The sequence below is a fragment of the Amphibalanus amphitrite genome, unplaced genomic scaffold (genome assembly GCF_019059575.1).
Source record: "Amphibalanus amphitrite isolate SeventyFive unplaced genomic scaffold, NRLGWU_Aamphi_draft 002155F_arrow, whole genome shotgun sequence".
Lineage (NCBI taxonomy): Eukaryota > Metazoa > Arthropoda > Thecostraca > Balanomorpha > Balanidae > Amphibalanus > Amphibalanus amphitrite.
Genome location: NW_024883648.1, coordinates 1 through 14743, shown reverse-complemented (window position 1 = coordinate 14743; position 14743 = coordinate 1). Strand labels below are relative to the sequence as shown.

Below are 14743 nucleotides of genomic sequence, written 5' to 3'. Positions count from 1 at the left end.
TTTGTCATAGCGATATTGATGGCTGCTAACAATGCATCGAGGTGGCGCTTTTTCGTAGAGATAACTGCTGTTTACGGCTGTTCGATGTCCAATGTCCATGCCTATATTCTAATCCATTTCGACAAAAGGAATTCCCTTCGTTGGCCCAAAAAAAGAACTTTACAAAGCCAGACATCTATTTACGCTATTGACAACAGATGATTGTTGAAATCAGTGTGACGTGCACTGCACGTCCAATGGCGATGCAAGACAGTAGTGATGCCATTACAAGCATCCTTACAAGACGTGCCTCCGATCCACACTCGCTCACCAGACTTCGATATTGCCTTTCCGACCGATTGTCCGCACATCAGCCACTTTTCGCTCGCTATCACCGGTCGCAATCACCTCGCAACGCTGCACAAACACTTCGCAAGAGACGCACTGCACAATATCGGACGCACTGATCACTGAAATCCAACGAAGATCACCACTGGTGCCGGCTGGTGCTGGCTGGTGCTGGCTGGTGCTGGCGACTCTGTTCCGATCACCTCGACCCGCCCCAGTGATGTGGCGCTCGGGTTGGCGGTGGTCGGAGCGCACGAGCACCTCCTTTACCTCGCGCGCCGGCAAGGCTCCGCCCACCGTTCCGAGAGGGCTCAATCGTCTTCGCGGACAAAAGTCACTCGTTTATCCAGCACCGGCTCAAAATTATTAAAAATAGATAGAGAATGAATTTAAAATAATTTTGAGATGGAAATGTTCTGTAAATGATAACGACACCGATGTTGAAGAAAAATTACTGCAGGGACGTTTGTTGGCTGGTGTGTGTCGGATTATCGAGTTTTCTGACCACCAGAGGGGCGGTGCATGGCCGCTGGAAGCCCAGCCTTCGCTCGGTGAAATTTTCTTCCGAGTCAGTCAGTGGGCGAAAATGCTGCACAGAGCGAGTGTGTGGCCTTGTTTTCAATGAAAATTTCTGACTGCGGCCCGGACGCAACAGGGCGGTATAAAAGGTACAGACGGCCGGAGAATGGCATCCCAGTGGTCGGCCAGCTCTCGTGGTGGTTACATCTTCCGAACCCGTGGAATTACCCCCAACCGGTGAGTGAACGACGCGGGCTGACGTTCTGTGGGAGGGACTCCACTGTCTGTCTCAAGTCTGTGTTCTTTTTTTTTTTTGAAAATACGCAAGTCACCATTTTGACATCCGTCCTTTCCTACTGCAGCAGAAAAATATGTTTTACAATTTACCAGTCAAAATAGCAAAGGTAAAAAATTACAAAACAATCATAAACGTCAGCAACAGAATTTTTACGGGTTCGTTTCATACATAATATTTTGGTCTAAGGGCTCAAGTTTAATGTAAAGTCGATAACAGATTTCCGGGTTGAAGAGAACGTGATTTTGTACACCGAGGCAAGGTGTGAATGAAACGTTTTTAAGCATTTTGCTATAAGACAGAGCAAAGGTTTCATAGAAAGAATGTAAAAAATGATAAGCGATTTTATTTTAAAGTAGAAATACTAGCTAACACTTTACATTCCTAGTTATATCCAACTGAGCTCGGAAGGTAAAACTTCATTTAAAATCAAAGGCTAAAACTTCAAGCATGAAAATCCTTTTGAGGCTGATGTTATAGTGCTCGAATAATTACCTAAAGTCCGCTTTAGAATTCGTACAGCGTTAAAGTTAGGTGATCTGAGAAAATATAATAAATACCATTCATCTAAAAACATTTCTATATCTTTTACTAAACAGCAGATCCATCCCACCCTCAACCACCATATTTCCTCTACCCAGCCACATCGCAGCTCCTCCTCCCTCTACCCGAGTGTATCACGACTCTCCCATCTAGCTCCTCCCTCTCTCCTGCTGCATCACGACCTCCTCTGCACGTGCTACCCCGGTGACCGCTACCGCCCTGGAAATTCCACCACCGCCAGACATTTCGTAACGCTTGACTTCGCTCTGAGCCAGTCTGTTCCGTCTAAAGGGTCGTGATGGCGATAAAACCGCCGTGCGAAACCAACTGAATGCATAAGCGACATAGGCACGCGATATGGCATCGAGCACTAAGAAATGGAGTGTTTCGGTTTTCTCAATGGGCTCGTCAGATTTGTTATTCCAGTATTCCAGAAAAAAATCGAGACTTACGATAACATGAGTGCAGTTTGCAGGTGGCCGGACTCACCTCCTCTCAAGGCGGTCATGGCGTACCCTCCGCACGGTTAGGCTCGGTAATCTCTGCAGCTGTGCGCAGCGAACCTCAGCCCGTGACCTTTCTATGTTCGATGTGCATGGGCGGGCGCGCTGTCGGGTTTGCATATTAATCTTGATTCATGCTCGACGTTTCTTCTTGAGGTTATTTGCTTATTCTCTTCTTTATTTAGAATAGACAAAAAGGTCGATATTGCTTCTGATTAATTCTCAGTCATGACGCATAAAATCAGAAATCCTTGGTAAAAGATAAACACTTTTGAGTGCAGTCTCTTTTGCTCCATTTGCCAAAGCATGACTAGGTACCATCTTTACTACCTCATACGCCATCGTTCTGACCGAATTAGCATGGATGATATGGGCTAGTACAGGTATGACCAGTTTGTCTGGTCGAAACACTCGTTTAGAATTCACGGCCGATTCTATTCTTAGTATTCCGGTATATCTGGATCTTCCGGTTAGTTTCTGGTTTGGCTTCATTCTTGTCTACTGAGGCCCAACTTTCCGGTTAGTCTGGTTTTGCTAGTTGTAATGTAAGCGTAATCCTTCAAAGCCGCCTGCCTCAACACACACAGACCGGTTGTTAACCAAATGAATGATAAGTGACCTTTCCGTATTTATCGAATTGCAATTCCAATGCGCCTGCTGATGATCTTTACTGCAAAAATATGCATAACAAATTTGGACAAAAAGCTATAGCAAAGCCTCGCCCTAAACCATGTTTATTAAAAAGAAATTATTTTCACTTTCTTTGCGTTCATCATTTTTCAGTAACTGGTTTAGAATCGCCGTGAATTCTTTTAGCGCTCCCTAGCCGACGCCGGGCTGCGGTCGGTGGCCCTGAGCCGCGCGTACAGGCGTCCTACCTCAGTGCAGGCGAGGCCCCTGCGTCAGTGTCAGCCTCCAGTGGGAAAGGTCAGCAACGTGATGCTAATGTGTGCTGCGGGCCCCACTGAGGTGCCGAGTCATGGCCAGTTTCGGTACGGCACACTCACTGCCGCCCCGGCCGCGCAGGACAGGTGCAAATGGAATTCAATGCGTTGGCGAGATGGTATTTCGATTAGAGAACCAGTGCCGCCTGGTTCAAGTTGTAATGAAATCAGTTATGTCGTGTTTCATGCTAGATAATTGACTTCACTCTTCAGTTTCCTTGCTGTTTTCGTTTTGCTGGTTACGGAAAATTATGATGCTTGGGGAAATCAATGTAATTTCTATAAGCGTGTCCAAACAATTCGAAAACGTAAGCTTATTTTTGTATGACCATTGTTTTCAAAATCAAGAAATGGGCTTACATGTGCTGCTAAAATGTCACATTTTCTGCACACAAAGCCAAACAAGTGCATCGCGGTAGTAGCTTATCCCAATGGCTCCATGAGTAAAGTGAGAGTGCTCTGCCTCCTTCAGAAGCTATGGCCCATGTTTACACGGCGAGTTTCGAGTTACTACGCCCGCAGCTCAGGCTGAGTGTTTGAACGGTAGAACTGCGTCATCTGAAGGAGGTCCCAGTTGGCAAAGAATCCCTCGGCAAACATTGCGCGTCCTTGCTCAGCACACACGAAATTCTTGTTTTAGTCCGAGACAAGTAGTGAGGGTTATAAGCTGAAATGAATTTATTCACATTTTCCGTTCGAAACCTGTTGTTCTTCGATGAATTATGTTCGGAGTTTCCTAGAACACATACTACTTCACACCGTTGCTCTGTTCTATTTCCATTCATGATGTCATGACGAGCACTAAACACCGAAATAATTAAGGAGTTTCGCTATTTCCCAAACGGTTGCATGCAGCTCAACTCAACGCTGAACATTATTCATGCAATCTCACATCCTGTATCGCTTAACCACTGTCCACCTCGTGACCTTCGCGTCCAAAACGTCACGACTGTGGGAGGGTGATCATTTGGCGCAGCTGTCCGCCTCCTCGGAAAGGCCTGACCTCGGGCAATGGTCGCCGCCGGGGGCGTTTGGGTTTCCCAGCCGGACCTGGCCTGCCCGCCCAGGATGGCCACTCCATGGAGAGGATAGCTCTGTGTTGGAGGACTCCTGCAAGGCTCCTTGTGGTGCACGCTGCCGTGGGCTCAGCTTGCAGACGCTCGCAGAAGGTCATGAATCGTGCTGCTCGACGCGTGCGATGCACCGGCCCGCAGTTTTGCATTTAGATGGGTAGTTTTTCTTGGCTGCGCCACAGCGTCGCGCAGTCAGCTATTAGGCCGTCGGCGTAAATCAGAGTTTAGGCCGTTAATTGGGAAAGTATATCCGCTCATATGTTTAGAGTGTGGTGCCTTAAAGAGGTCACCGCCGATTTCCATGTGCGCAGCGCTTCACACCTGAGGCGAATCTATCCAATCATGCAGGTGATAGGACTGATAGGAGAGTCTGAAGAGAGGTGCAGTGCGCAGTTGGCTGCGTGGACCTAAAGAGAGATGTAGGATTGTCTTGTCATGTTGGCAAATGGACCCGGTCAGCCGCGTACTCAGCAGAATGCTAAAATAGCGATAAAGATCAGCTCCAAAGACCAATGATAGGTCAGTCTATAAACGTACCTTGCATCTCAAAGAGGCGTTCCCGTTGAACTGGTCGCTTTACAAAGCTATGTCAACGTAATTTAGCATACATTGGTAACATTCCTGAGTAGAGAGAAAACTTTATGGTAGTCTCAAGAGCACCATTGAGCGTTTTTCGCCCTATCTCTGAGATAGGATGCCCTGTTAAAACCTCCCGTTTCGATCAGCAAATGGCGTACAAAAAGGTAACTTCATATCCCTGAGAACCCCAACGCCGCACAAAAACCTAACTAGGTCCACCCGCTTCCCGGCGAGACTGCATCTCTGCAAAAGAAACTAACCCATCTCCGAGCGCCCGCGCACGCCAATCTCTGTACCTCATCTCCGTGCCTCTGACAGCTATGTGCATAACGCGATAAGGCATATGACAGAAACGGCATTGAGCTGATCCACGATACGGAACCGCAGTGCGTTCGGCCTCACTGAGGCTGGCGGGTGTAATATTTTACGAGCAGGATCGTGAGGGTGAAAGGGCTGCCGCCCATGAGGTCATGTCTTCCCGCTGGGAGACGCTTTCTCCGCCTCTCAACGACACGGAAAGCCCACGAAAGCATCCTCATAAGGATGTTTGTGCCGCGCCCTCGCTGACTTTCTTCTCGTATCTCAGCTAAATGGTCTTAACCCTGTGTCAAAGACACTTCAACGCATTACGGGTCATCCTGCAGTTCTGCCCACCGTATTCAACGGTCATTCTAGCATGCGTGCCATGCAACGATAAAATAAGCTTACACTGCCCCGCAGCCTCAAGCTAGTAGAGTAATAAACCAAGCGTTTTTCTTCGGCCATTTGTGGTCTGTTTATGACCAAGCCACTGTGAATGAGCTAGTCTAGGACCTGCCGAGGTCGCTTCATGTCATACATCATACGTCGAGTCGGTCCCACGGCGCCTCCGTCCCTGTCGTGTGACCGTTGGCGAGGAAAAATCACACACATTTTGCGTCAGTTGTGTGGCACGTTGTCACCCGATTTGCATTGCGGTTTGGGTAATCTGATGCCATTTATCCAGCCGGGACACGTTTCATGAATTCTTATAAACATGTCCGATATTGCATTGATTTATAAAAATACACTACTTTATTTTGTTTATCAATACATAAAAACTATTCCGCACTTTTTGCTGCGGTGTCAAAATTTTATTCACATTGTATTGCCGCTGCAATATCTTGCTTCCATATAAATTACATCTCCCTTATTATTTTTAGTGCAGTAAAATTATTAGGATATCGAACCGTCTACCGCAAGCCTAGGTAGCACTCTTCGACTGTCTCCAGTGCAGTAGTTCAGTCTGAGCCTCTCCCTTCCGAGCCCACGTTCCGGCACCGTCACTCTGCCTCGCACGACTTGGCATGCAACTCATCGTTTCCCGCACGACTTGTTGCAAGCGAGCGAGCCTCAGCGGCGCGCAGGTGTCGCGCTTTGTCTGCCAATCGGTCCCCTGTGGCCCTGTCCCCTCCGGCTGCGGCGAGCCATCTCGGTGCAGTTAGGTGGGGCCTCTGCAGAGGAGAGAGGAGTGGAGGAATGGAGAGAGAGGACTGGAGATGAGCAGATAGCGGTTGAGTGACTGGGTTTGGGTAGCGGCAGTGCTCTAGAGGCGACAGTGTCGCGATCTATTGGCAGGACTAGAAGCTGAAGTGTAAGTTACTGATGTGCGGTGGCAGGCCAGGACGGTGGCTCGCGACAGCGCCCTCTGCGCTGGAAATCAGACGCAATGGTGCTGACATCTGTTGAGTGAAAGTGTCCCCACTCTACCTCTGACGACCGAGCTGCCTAGTAGTGGCGGCTTTCATACTTGTAGAGTAGTATTTCACGAGAGATGGCAGTAGCCGTTCTGAATGTCATAAGCCTGTACCATGTCTTCCTGCATTGCACCCGACCCGTTGCTCATGAAATTCGCCAGCCACTAACCCAGTTTCTATTGACTGTCGAATTACATGAAGAAGAAAGAAACCTATTTTCTCGATTGCTCGTTTGCTTATAAAGCTTCAAAGCTTATAAAGCTTCAAAGAATTTTCGAAGCTTATGGCTTATGCTGTTTCATGCAAATTGTCCGATTATTTCCTTATGACAAAATTCAATGTCATTTAATTCCTTTTTTGTAACCAGATGAACAGTTTTTCCAATGAGGCAGAAGTGCCTACAGTAAAGAACAGTGTAAAGCAGTGCAGTAAAAATTCATGCGGGCGAGAAGATTTACCACTTTGTTAACCAATTGAGAAGTTCGAAGTCTAGAAACCTAACAATAAGCATCAACAGTCGATGGCTTGGACCAAATTTAAAAATTAAAGTTTTACCTTTTTCAATATTTTTACGAATAATCAAAATCACTTATACCTAGGACGTACTTTCGAAATCATGTGTGACCAAGTAAATCATTGTTAGAGAAAATCGCAATTTACTTTCCACAATGCCTCACAGCGACCGAGTCATCGCTAAACAACCACCTGCATCTAAATAACGGCCATTTGTGGATCAAGACTTTCCATTTTCTCGTAATACCCTACCCTGAGCACGTTCAAAAGAATTGTTGTCCAGTCATCTAGTTGATAGCAATCATCTCTCTATTTACCACGCTGCATCCTGCTATTTTCGTTTCTCCTCTACGCATGACAGATATCTTCCTCCCCACGGGCCATTTCCCGGGCCTGTTGAAGCCCCCCACCCAAAACAGCGGGCCTCTAGTGCAGTCTTTTCTACCACCACATCATCCCAGGCGGTCTCAGACTCCGTTGATTTCACCGTTAGCCCTCCGGGAACGGGGTGTCTGTGCCGGCCGCCCTGCATCCGGCAGTGTGCCCTCGGGGCCGGCGCGGCGGGCGGGCCGATTTCACTGCACAGCCGAGTCTCACACTCTCTCCCGCTCTCGCCCTCTCTCCAACTCTCTCTTTCACCGTCACCTGGGGCGTTGCCGATGACCGCGATGAATGCAAATGAGCGGCAATGACGAGCCCGACTGCCAGCCTGACGCCGGCTTCTCTCTCCGTCTTCCCTCTCTCTGTCTTCTCTGTCTCGGTTTTTGTCTCTTCCTCTGTCTATTTTTGATCTCTGTATAGCTTGATCTTTTTTCCCTCTTTTTCTTTGTTTTCTTTTATCTCGCTCACATTTCCTCCCTGTCTCTCCTTCTCTCTTTTCTTAGCTCAGTTTATTAGTATTTCTTGTGGTCTGTCCTCTTTCTCATTTGCACTTATGTTCTATCTTTTCTGCTTTCCTCGTCTCTTTTCTAAATTCTATCGCACTGAAGTTATCCCGAAGACGATGCCGTTTATTTTTCATGTGACTCTCTTATGAACAGATTCCCTTACAATTCCCGTCTGACTGAGCAACCCCACTTTTCTCTAGAAAAGACAAATTGAAAATAGTTATTGGCTTACTTAGAAAAGAAAGTTGCATGCACAATGTGGTACTAAACTAATGCATTCTTACAACTGAGACTGCGAAGAGCTAAAACATGGTGCAGCATTCACTTAGAGCCCCGCCTCTAAGTGAAATGTAAATGCCAAAAATATATGCATGCGGTTGAATATGCCAATTTATCCACCTGTTTGAAGGCAGAAAAGGCTATGGATAAGCATAAAAAATCATTATTTATTGTTTTTATACCATGCACCTGCACATAGTAACAACAAATCATCTTATATTCTCAGTCTTTTTGAGTTATCCAACGTACAGTCAATTTCTAGTCCCGTCAGACACATTTTGCTACAGTGCAGGATCTATCCAAGAGCTTCTAATAAGTAAATGGTTTATTGTTCGTTTGCGATTATCAAGCAACTTTTCATAAACGGTAAAATATATAGTCTCTGAAGTTACAGTAACGTTGAATTCAACTGTAACGTTCGATGTTTTCCAATTTAGCACGTTTTCACAAAATCAAAAAAATCACAAAATCATTCCTTTTCATGTGGTTTATGAATGATATTTCGTATCTAACTATAGGTACTAAGCCACAATGTATGTCACGTGTTTCGCCTTCTACTCATCAGCTGACTGTCAAACGCTGAATCACCTCTCGAGCCAGCCTGTCGCCACTCGCCAGTGTATCCGCCCGTTTCCTCCGCATATTTACCCAGTGTTAACACGGTGTTCCTTTCAGACTTCCCACTCGCCTATTCTCCCAGACTCTCCGTCAGCTCGACTCCAAATTCCGTCGACTCACGGCACTTTCTGTGCGGCTTGCACTGACCGCACCGAATTGCCGACCAATTATTCATCGTCCGGCGCGTGGCGCTGTGAACGAACCACTTTCACCTCGCCTTTGCAAGTGTGTCATTGGACGCGTCATTAACCGAGGCATGCCCTGCTTTCAGGATCCGCGATGGCTCGTATGTCTGCACTGGTGATCTGCGCCCTGGCCTGCGTGGCGGTCTGTCAAGGTGAATATAAAACCCCCGGGGAAGGATATAGACGGTGACTAGTTGACTACGATAATCTAATAAGTCTACGAGAGGGTTCGACTAGCGGGCTAAGGAATGGCGCATTAGTCTAACCTACATAGCAGAGCGCGTCTTTTTCTGCTATGAAATAACGCTTGCATTCTATGCACCCTGTAAGCTCACGGGCCTCATTCCACTCAATCATTGTCGCCGGCCAAACAGCGATGAATTCAGACGCCTGATCCCGGTGAACTTTCGTTTCCCTTTGACCCGATGTCGGCTCCGGGTAAACACATTACTGCACGAAGATGGGAGCAGGGCGCACCGGCTTTCACTCTGGTTCTTCTCTGTAGGTAGAGCCGCCCCTATTGAAGAGACGAGGGCGCCGCGTGGCTGGAATAACATCTCCTTCTGAGATCAGATGGGAGAAGGCTGCTTTTCCTCGTGAGCTCACAAACATCCGGGTTGATGCTAAGATGACAGGTGTTCATATATTATATATAGATTAGCAGCAGCCAGCAAATCAAGACTTCACAGTTCATGATTTAAAATTTCAACCAAAAGGGTTGCAAAATGTGTTTTTTTTTAACTGCTCACATTTTACTCTTTTGCATTTCGAATAACCGATCTATGGTTTCTCAACAAAGTTCGGTTCAAATCGTGTGATATTCGTTGATAAGGTTTTGTTATCATTCCGCTGAATTTACTCTTAGATCAATTATTTCACGATATTCACAGCGCAAAATTTCAACTTTTCATTGGATGAATAAATATCCCCGCTAGCTTTTTATTTGTAACTTTATTACCCAACGCCGCAACACTTTTCACCACCAGCCCAAAAAATGTGTCTACAGGAGACACGTTCAAAAATCCAATTATAAAACATCACAACTGATTGCATAAGATAAGCTAGGAAGTTCCCTCGTGGCGTCTTGCATCAGCCTCCATGTACTGACCACCAAATCTCGAGCTTGGGACGCTCGCCAGTCCGCCTCCCGAGCCGCAACCTTCTCGGCCAGCGTTGAGACTGTCATGTGCCCCGCGGCATAGAAAGCGTGGCCCCAATGCACGTGGTTTCCCGCCTGCAGCAACACACTGCCACAACTCTTCCGCATCGGAGACCGAGAGAAGAAAGTGAAAGTGATGCATCGACATACAATGATCTGTCAGGTTGGTCTAACAACCACTGCACGATATGATGGCCAGCAATGATCCACAGAGAGATCGCCATGAGAGTTATGCAGCACAGGAAGTGATATGATCATTAGGATGTTTGATAACGGGTTGCTGGAAATTCGCTCTTCCCCTGGGCGTTGAATGCCGGGGCGGATTCATGAAGAGACGTTACACTCTTCTCGAGCTCATCCATCATTTACCTTTGTCCGGAGGTTGGCTTCAATTACATCCCGTTCCAGGCTTCAATTACACCTCATTACTGAATCCGGCACGGGTCTTGAAGGCGGTCGCTCTGACTAAGACCTCCCCACCGGGGCCGAACGCCTCCTCGGAGGCCATTGCACGGAGAAACTGGCCCAGAGCCCGGGGAGAGCGTGCGCCCGCCGCATCGGCAGACATTGAGCCGCGATTCCACACGCCATCAGGTAATAATTCCCACTGGTTATGCTTCCAGTTAACTTTGGCTTCTCTCCACCTCAGCAAGCCAGTGCGGTTTCCAATCAGCATCGCTAACCCGGTTTTCTGTAACTGTTAAATCAAAATGGCGACGTATATTTCTTTCCAAACCGTGCTAAATTTACTCGATACAGTCGTTCTAATGTCAACGCCTTGCTAGGCTTGCCTCTTTGCATTCCGTCTAGCGCGGAACACTCTCCTAGTGCGGGTCAACTCGGCAATTGGGGCCACGAGACTCTGTAGGGCATTCCGGACGAACGAATGTGCTGGTGCTGCGTGTTGATGGTCCATGCTGATAGGGGCAGCAGCACAAACACCTGCTGATTAAGCTACCTGCCGGGTCTGCGAGAGAGAGAGAGAGAGAGAGAGAGAGAGAGAGAGAGAGAGAGAGAGAGAGAGAGAGAGAGAGAGAGAGAGACCAGGTGACGGGTGTCCCACCTGTCACACCTGTCACTGAGCCCCGTGACAGATGGATCGTCTCATCCAGCCGTGACACCGTTACCCCTGCTGCTGGGACGGGGCTCTCCGGGAGAAATTTCGGCCACCGATGATCTGCAGACTGCTGACGTGCAGTCTAACACGCTTCATTGAACAGCGGATTGATGATGGGAGATGAGAGGTGGCACTATTTCCCTCTCGTGGAGTTCTCCTTTCACTTCCAGTTAACGCAACTGCACAGCGCGCTGAACGGTTTGGTCCAGATGTTCTTATTCTATCCCTTTTCTTTTATCGGGTTTCGCAGACCCTCTAAATCACGCATTCCGCCTGAATCGCCTCATTTCTGTTCTTCGATCCATTTACCCAGCTCAGCTTGCTCTTTAATTTTTATCTTCCCCTCTCCCTCTCTCCCTCTCACTCTCCCACACACTCTATCTCTTCATTACGCTCCCGATCTATCCAACTATGCCCCGCCACGCTCCTCTTCTTCCTCCTTCACCTCTCCACTCCCTTACCTCACGATCTTATCCTATCCCCTCTTCTGTCCATCCCACTTCCTCCTCTCCTCACAAGCCGCTCCTCAGCATCTCAAGCCTCCCCTCCTCCCCACCGCCCCACCACTCTCCCCATTCCTCTCCCCTCTCCCCCACTCCTCTCCCCACCACATGGAGACTGTCGGAATCCGTGCCGAGTCGTCGCCCACAGACCACATTGATATGCGTACTGTAGTTCAGTGGACATACAGGCCACTAGCTCAGTGGGACGACTAGCTGGCATGTCAGACTGCCGGACAGCGAACGGCAACGAGCGGTCAGCGGCGGCGGCGGCGGCGGCGGCGGTGGCAGCTGCGGTGGCGGAGGCGGTGAAGGGTTCCCAGTTCCCACCGCGGGTGCCGAAGCGTACCAAAGCGCGCGCTGCTTGCACACTCGATTGCAGCGGGCTCACACGGCGAATCTCTCAGACTTTCTCGGGGAGCAACGAGCCGAGACGACTGCACAATCAGTGGAGTGTGGGTCTGTTCAGTGCTGCCACCGTAGGGCGGTGGTGGAAATGTACAAATTCGAGAGTCAGAGTCAGAGTCAGCTGTTTGTAACGGTCTAATGCAGCGTCCGGGATTCACTCGGATCCGAAGATGATGAAAATGAATTGTGTGTGACGGTTAGAAAAAGTGTGTTGCGAAGCTGAAGATGTATGTCTTCTGCTTCGTTTGGCTTTCACCAGAGGCAGATGGTCGATGCGGTAGGGATGTGCAGTTAGTTGGATGATTATCACCCACTTACAAGCGACATCTGTTGCAACACTTTGCAATGAATCAAGGACATTGCACAGCTCTTTCATCGGTGAACTACAAGCATTCAAACCACACATTCCTGTTGACATTCTTATTCTAGCCGTAGACAAGCCAAAATAAGCAAATGTAAGCGAGGATGGCCCCTAGCGAATAAATACATATGAGCCCAATAAACTTCGGTTCTATGTCTAAGCAGACCTTTGACAGCTCTAGCAAACTTTCGTAGGATCCCTTCAGACGAGGGGCCCAATGTCTGCCCAGATGTTTTACATCTTTCTCACCATTCCACAGCATCCCTTCAGACGAGGGGGCCCTATGTCTGTTCTTATGTTTGACATTTTTCTCATACTTGCAAAAAAATCCTTTAGACGAGGGGGCCCTACGCCTGCCCACATGTCTGACACTATCTCTCCTTTCCGCAGGCTCGCTCCAGAAGCGTGACACTGAGTACGCTCAGGAGCTGGGATCCCCCGAGTACAGCAACAACTACTATCAGCAGCAGTACCGGCCGCGGCCCGTCAAAAAGGCCTCCTACTCGCCCTTCGGATGGGTCCAGAAGTGAGTAGTGCTCCGCCTTTGTCCGGAGTTGTCTACGTGCTCCGCTTGCCGCATAGTTTTGTGCTTCCGCTCATCAGTTTTCTTTTAATCGATAGCCTATGCTGAAAGTCTTACCTTTATCAAATTACAATGCATTTCACTTTGCTGAGCTTGTCCAGTTAACTTTCATTATTCAGCACTGCCGTTTCTTCAATGAAAAGCTCTGTACCTATAATGAAAAGAACCTTTATTCAAAAGTGTTACAGTCACACGCATACCGTTGAATTATTTTCACTTTTCCAATTATCATGAAATTCATCATCAGAGCTCTGTTGACCTGTGACGACCCCTTCCCCACCTGACCCATAACTGACCTGCGTCCCCCTCTCTCCGCAGCCTGTTCCGCCGCAGCTCGTACGATTCGTACGACTCGGGCAGCAGCGGTTACTCGGCGCCCAGCTACGGACCCTCCTACCACGCCCCCGCCAAGGGAGGACCCGGCATTGCCGACAGTGAGTTAGAGCGAGGACGAGGGAATCGGCGAGAGGAGATAGAGGGAGGGAGGGATGGGAGAAGTGAGGCCTAAACTGAAGAAGAAGAGGAACAAAAAGGAAGGGAGAAAGGAATGGAGTGAGGGGAAGGGAGGGAGGGATGTGTAAAAAGAGGGAGTGTTTCTGGGCCACCGAGGCACATGAGGCCAGCAATCCTTGCCAGGGCCTCCTCCTAAATCCCAAACGCAAGGAGCGCCACACACGCTTCCAAGTCTAGCGCTGCAGTTATGCGCTGCGTGTGCGAGGGCTCTCCCGGGCGGCGTATGCAATGAGGTATCTCTGCGCCGGCCTCCGGCTGACCCACTTGTGCGTGAGTTGAGCACGTGCCGGCACGGAGCGCCCTGCGGCGCTGACCAATGTCCTGCATCGCCGGGTGCATCACAGGGTTGTCTCCCAGACGCTCCACTGTCCCAGTTGTATCGGTCGTGTGTCCCTGATCAAAAAGCAGCATCAGTTGGTTTCTCTGTTGACTAAAACATGAGCCGTGCATTCCTTTTCGGGTGAGCAAGGTGCACGTTCACTGCTCACTGATCAGCCGGCGAGCGGCGGGGTTTCGACTGCCGCGAGCTCCAGCCCAACCGCTGCCGGCGCGCCCACCGCCGCCTAGCGGAGATGTCCCGAACTACTCAGCGACCTCGCCAGATGCGTCGGAGCTACCCCGTTAACCGTTCCGGCCTGCGAAACCGGAGACGACGCGTCACTGGGTCACACTGGCGCCCTCAGAAGCGGGACTATGTCGGCGTGGCGCCCCCGTAGTCCACCCGGCGCCCCGGCGCACCCTCCCCGGGCGCCCGGACGGCGGATCGCCTGCCTCAGGGCTCATGCAGAGCGAATAACTGGCCCGAGCGTCTGCCTCGGCGGGGAGGGGGCGGAGAGGGCGGGGGTGACCTAGAGAGAGTGATCGGCTCAGCCCTCTGCCATACTCGGTCAAACGGTCACAGGCTAGCGGAAGTTGGTTTTGCCTCGTGCCTGCTGGGAGGAGCGCCCGGGATAGAGGCCGCGGGTTCATGGGCGTTTTTACGCGGACGAAGGTGGCTGTTAGGTTAGCTGTGCGGTTTCACCGCTGCGATAGCGCTGTTAGGGTTTGTGGTCGCTCAGCGGGACCTGTTAAATTAGGGTTGGAGCATGACTGACTCCTAGTGTGTGTGCCGAAGGTGCGGTG

At 49.4% G+C, this 14743-nt stretch overlaps 1 protein-coding gene across 1 annotated transcript; it reads left to right on the top strand.

Moving 5' to 3' along the window:
- Window positions 1–928: 928 nt before the first annotated feature.
- On the top strand, window positions 929–13605 carry LOC122376473 (the record flags this gene model as incomplete). Its single annotated transcript, XM_043356354.1, has 4 exons — window positions 929–1083; window positions 9067–9132; window positions 12916–13051; window positions 13427–13605. Coding segments are annotated over exons 2-4 (373 nt in total), but the record flags the coding sequence as incomplete, so codon positions are not given.
- Window positions 13606–14743: the final 1138 nt, after the last annotated feature.